The sequence below is a fragment of the Acanthisitta chloris genome, unplaced genomic scaffold (genome assembly GCF_000695815.1).
Source record: "Acanthisitta chloris isolate BGI_N310 unplaced genomic scaffold, ASM69581v1 scaffold31100, whole genome shotgun sequence".
Lineage (NCBI taxonomy): Eukaryota > Metazoa > Chordata > Aves > Passeriformes > Acanthisittidae > Acanthisitta > Acanthisitta chloris.
This window is the reverse complement of record NW_008651596.1, coordinates 1-5,637: the sequence shown is the minus strand read 5'-3', so window position 1 is coordinate 5,637 and position 5,637 is coordinate 1. Positions and strand designations below refer to the sequence as shown.

The following is a 5,637-nucleotide window of genomic DNA, read 5'->3' as shown; positions in this document are numbered from 1 at the left end:
TCACCACCCTCACAGGGAAAAGACCCAGAAAGGTGCAGAGTGCGCTCACCACCCTCACAGGAAAAAGACCCAGAAAGGTGCAGAGTGCAGCTAAATAACAGCAATGAAGGGAGTATTGAGCCTTCTTATTGCCACAAATCTCACTGTCCTGACTGTGACCCTGTGAGACTCTTTCTGGCAGAGGAAGGGGTTACAGGTTTGGGGGGTGTGGCTTTTGGTTGTATTGATCCCATCAAAATCTTCTTTTCTCTTTCAGCAATTAGAACTTATCACGCCCTTTCAGCTGTATTTCAACCCTGAGTTAATATTTAAGCACTTTCAAGTAAGTGTTTTTTCTGAATTATGAGAGGAGTGAAAGTACACTGTAGTGTTTGCAAGTGCTTATCTTCGTAAAACGTAGTGTTAGTACTTTTTTATATTGGAAATAGACTTTTAAAGAGTTCCTTTTTATTACTTTAGAAGCTAGAGTGCAGGTCACTGTACTTTAGATATATCTTAGACTCATGGTCTCTAAAGGAGGTTTCAGTTTCACTGTTACTTGCTTATCTTTTTAGACACTAAAAATAAGCTGCCATGTTTCAAGTCCTTGTATTTGTCTTATTTCCAGGTATGGAGGTTAATCACAAACTACTTATTCTTTGGACCAGTTGGCTTTAATTTTTTATTTAACATGATCTTTTTGTATCCTTCATCAAGTGTGTTTGGTTCCCTTGGCAAGCAGAGTTCCACAGGGCAGGAATGTTGCTGTACCTGCATATAGGCAAAGTTCTGCTGAAGTGAATCTCCTGGGAGTACAGCAATGCCAACTTCACTGCTGTCATGATGGGCATCCATGGGATCTCTTTCTGAAGTGGTCAAAAATTTTGCCAGTTCTGTTTGTGGTGTTAAAACTTTGTTGTACTCACCTGTTCCATCAGGTCAGTGCTGACACACCAGAGAAAATCCCAGGTAGATTTTATCTCCCTGTCTGCTGAGGTATCCAGAAGGAGCCAGTTGATGCAGTCAGTTGATAAAACAGTTGTAGGCTCATGTATAATTGAATTGTTTTCCACTTGGATGTGTGTTTGCCCTCCCTTGCACTGAATTTTCCTGACCCACGGCCGCAGATACCGGTACTGCCGCATGCTGGAGGAAGGTTCTTTCCGAGGCCGCACGGCAGATTTTGTATTCATGTTCCTTTTTGGAGGATTTTTAATGACTGTATCCTTTTGGTTTCATTCCAAACTCCTTTAGGAAAGCTAAAGATGTGTAAATGAGAGCTGAAACCATGATGTTACTTTCAGTTCTTAAATGAATATACTTTGTCGGAGGAGTTGGAGTATTTGTTCAGGTGGTTTTGAATGCTTTGTGGTTGTTGTTGGGCATTTGGGCTTTTCCCAAATGATCATGGAAATGGTCAGGGCACTGCTCAGGTTGCCCATGAAAAATTAAATTATACTTTCATGTTGCAGATACCACAAATCCTTCCGGATTTGGTGCACAGTAGTTTGATTTACATGAACCTGGAAAAGCAGAGTTACCATTTGTATGGAAAACACAGGATTGTAGGTTAAGCTGTGAAATTCTTCTCATGTTTCACCTCATAACTGTTTCCTTAAGTGCTTATCCCAGCTTTTTGGGCTGTTTGTGAACTTGGTGTTCCTGGGTCAGGCATTCACCATCATGCTGGTGTACGTGTGGAGCCGCAGGAATCCCTACGTCCGGATGAACTTCTTTGGGCTCCTCATCTTTCAAGCTCCATTTCTACCCTGGGTGTTGATGGGCTTTTCACTGCTCCTGGGGAACTCCATCATTGTGGACCTCCTGGGTAAGCAATGGCAAGAATCACAAGGATCTGTTCCATACATGAAACACAAAATGTGGAAAATCCCAAGGGCTAATACTAATGGGATTAGTTTGTCTACTATATTTATATCAGGGTTTCTGATTTCTGAACATTGTAGCATGTTTTGTGCTGTAACAAGAATGGAAAAAGCTTCTGATGCTTTGGCTTTTTATTGCTTGGAACCAGCCCAGGTACATAATCTGATAGTGGACAAACAAAGGAAGTAAAATAGTTTATATTACAATTTTTATTAACTCTAATATAGCCACTACATCAGTATGTTTCATAATGACAAGGAGTTTTCCTTGTATTCATGTCTTGTAGCCTAAGTTAAGCTTTTCATCTGATGTTACCTTGCTTCTTTAGGGTTTGTATTTCTATATCATCATATCTTCTGTGAAAAACCCGATGTGTGTTTTTCTTTCCTGAATACTCTAATGAAGCTTTTGAAAGTTGTAAAGGAAAAGTATTGAAAAATCACTTTGTCTTTTGTTTCTATACCAGGCATTGCTGTTGGGCATATATATTTTTTCCTAGAGGATGTCTTTCCCAATCAGCCTGGTGGTGGGAGGCTCCTGAGAACACCCTCTGTGCTGTGAGTATTGGTGTCTGCTCTGCACCAGCCCTTGAAAAAGTGCTGGTATGGAAAACTGTAATCCAGTTACATCAACCTCTGGTGAATTGGGCAGCTGGAGACAGAATTTGGGTGTGTTTGCACTTGGCTTTTATGCTGAGCTCCTTTTCCAAACAAGGGAGGAGGAGTTTTAATTTGTGTAAGTGAGAACCAACCTATTTGGGAGAAGGGCCAAAGGGTTTTACCTTTGATTTCTTTGGTAACACTTGTCAGGCTTTGCTGACTGAGCTTTGCCTGTGTTGGCACCAAAGTTGCTGTGTGTGTAAACAGAGTGACTGAGGTATTAAATATAAGATATCTAACAGGTTTTTTCTTCTATAAGTCATCCTTACTTCACAATTTTGGAATATTCTCTTCCTTCCTGTTCTGGAAACATCTCTGAAAGGGCCTGTCCCTCTGGGTGCAGAGAAACAATCTCTTTTTAGCTGTCTCAAGAACTGTCTTGTTCAGCTCACAATACTTTTTAAGCACATTGGACAGAATGATTGTTTCTCTGCAGCCTGTGGGTTGTTTGTTGGCTCAGAGAATGCACTACATTCTTGTTTCTTGGTAAAATCTATGGAGATAGAACCCCTAAAACTAGTTTTGAGAGTGGCAAAGTAACCTGTGAGGTTAAGCGTGGTTTTTGGAATAAATTGGAAACTCCAAGTCTAATGTTGTCTCTAGCACAGACTCTCCTGTGGGTTTCAAGTCTGCCTGTCAGTGCTGCATCCTGCCTGTGAGGCTGAGACCATCTGACTCTTGCTTGTCCCTTCTCAAGATGCCAAGAGCTCTTCAATATCCCATTCCTGGTGTGCTTCCTGGGAGAATGTGATGGCTGTATGGAATTCTGCCTTACACCAGAGGTGGAATTCTAACTTTCAGCTGAACCTCCTTAGTCTTGGTTTGGGCACACAATTCTAGACCTTCTTCCTGATGGCTCTGGAGAGCAAGTGTGACTTGGGACTAAATCCCAATGTTTGGGCAGGCTATTCTTGAGGGAGGACACTGTTACATGTGCAGGATTGGAGCAGTCTTGGTCTGATTGTGCAACATGTATTCTAAAGGAAAACAAACCCCAACAAACCCTTTCTGTTTTCCAGGAAAGCAATATTCGATACCCCAGAAGATGATCCAAATTACAATCCCTTGCCAGAGGAGCGTCCAGGAGGATTTGCGTGGGGAGAAGGTCAACGCCTTGGAGGCTAATCAGTGCCTGTGCCAAAACCCAGTGAGCCCTGGGAGAGACTGACCTGGATCAAGTTCCACGTGGGGACTCTCCTTCCCCATGGCAGAAAGGACACTTCCTGACAGCTCTATGCTTTTGAATACAAGCACTTTATGAAATGGCAGTCTAATCCAAGACACTTCCAGGCCACCAGCATCTTTCCCAATCAGGGAATTCATTGTGCTGGTCATAATCTAATCCAATGGAGCCAAAAACCTAAAACTGGAAACCATTTCCTGTCAGCTTCAGTTAGCAAGACCACGAGTCTTTGTTTAAAGTGATTTCTAAAGCTTTTTTTGTTTTTCCAAGTTATTTGATACATGAAACTCTATGGGAAACTTTACAGGGGACAAACCCAACTTTGTGGGTTTTAACTCATTTTTTTTATTCTTGGATAAAACAACTACAAGATGGTTGGAAGTAAGTCCCAATTTCAGTGGCTAAAGGTTCTTTAATCTGAGATGCTGTTGTCTCGTCATCTTTGAAATGTAAGGAATACAACATGCAGCTTTTCACTCTGCCAGTTGGGTTTCTGGAATGTTCCATGGTGTGAACACACTTGCAGGCTGAGGCTGCATTGTGGTGGCTTTTCCCCCACTGATCATGTGTGCAGGTGCCCAAGTTTGAGTCTGAATGATGTGGTTAAGTAGGTGGGTCTGCAAAATCCACACCCACATGTGCCCAGCTCTGAGTCTGACTGATGTACCCCACTGCCAACAGCTGTTAAATGACCTGCAGCACTAGGAAACAAACTTGTCTGGAGTCAGAACTGCTCAAATATCTCAGATGACGAGTTGAATAAAATGTCTTGTGGATCCTGTTTGGTTAATCCTTTGTATAATTCTAGGTCTTGAGGAAGCAGGTGGAAGAGCAGAGGTTGGGAAAAGCAAGTCCTTGAAGGGTTAGCACAAGCTTTTCCCATCAGTGTCTTGGAACTGCAGGGAACAGGATGGTCTGGATGTGAAATCCGTGGTCTGTGTATGGAGTGTGGTGGGGGAGAGCTGTGTCCAGCACAGGCCACAGACAGAGTGGCATTTAGGTGTTATTTAAACCTGGCTCCAGGTTTTACCTTGTTAGTAGTCCAGGAGATGTGTGAGGATCTGAGGGGAAATGCTTTGTCCATGAGCAGTGTACTAGAGTGATAAACTGGTGATACCGTTTGTATCTGCATTTTCATCTGTTAAAGGTTATAAAAACTTTGAGGAGGTTTTTGAGTGAATTTTTTGGTTGGTTTTGGGTTGTGGTTTTTTGTCTTGTTTCCAGAACAGACTTTAGATCTTACTTTCTAGGAGCACTAGTCAGCTTGGAGAAGAGAAGGTTGTGTGGAGACCTCAGAACAACCAATATCTGAACGAGCTCCAAGGAAGCTGCAGAGGGACTCTGGGTTAGAAACTGCAGGGACAGGACAAGGGGCAATGGGGAGAAATGGAAAGAGGGAAATCCAGATATTAGAAGTTTTTCTTGTGAGGCTGGTGAGATACTGGCACGGGTTGCCCAGGGAGGCTGTAGCTGCCCCAGCCCTGGCAGTGTTCAAAGCCAGGTTAGATAAAGCCTTGAGCAACCTGCTCTGGTGGGAGGTGTCCCTGGCCAGGGCAGGGGGTTGGGGTGGATGGTCTCTAAGCTCCTTTCCAACCCCTAAAATCCTATGATTCTCTTATATACTAGAAGTGTTTTATACCCTAGAGTACCCTAGTACCTTAGTGGTACTTTGAGTACTCGAAGTATTCTGGGCAATGCTGCAGCTTCAGCTTAACTCACGAGACAGCAATTATATCAAACCTATATTATTTCAGTTCAGCATGTCAGAACCCTTGAGCAGTTTATTGCTGGGACAAGTCATGAACAGAAAGGATGTACCCCGAGTGTGCTTCAGTCAGGCACTGCCCGCAGCACTCTGTGCCCCCTTGGGCACCACTTTGAATCATACAATCAACCTGCTTGGATAAGACCTCCAAGGTCAAGTCCAACCCT

The 5,637-nt window shown here is 43.1% G+C and overlaps 1 protein-coding gene across 1 annotated transcript; it reads left to right on the top strand.

The window, feature by feature from the left end:
* Positions 1-181: 181 nt before the first annotated feature.
* On the top strand, positions 182-3,980 carry LOC103801553 (derlin-2-like; the record flags this gene model as incomplete). The annotated part of the gene is given in 7 exon segments (XM_009073973.1): positions 182-248; positions 250-322; positions 608-681; positions 1,107-1,200; positions 1,612-1,807; positions 2,330-2,420; positions 3,542-3,980. Coding segments are annotated over 7 exon segments (701 nt in total), but the record flags the coding sequence as incomplete, so codon positions are not given.
* Between the last annotated feature and the right edge of the window lie 1,657 nt (positions 3,981-5,637).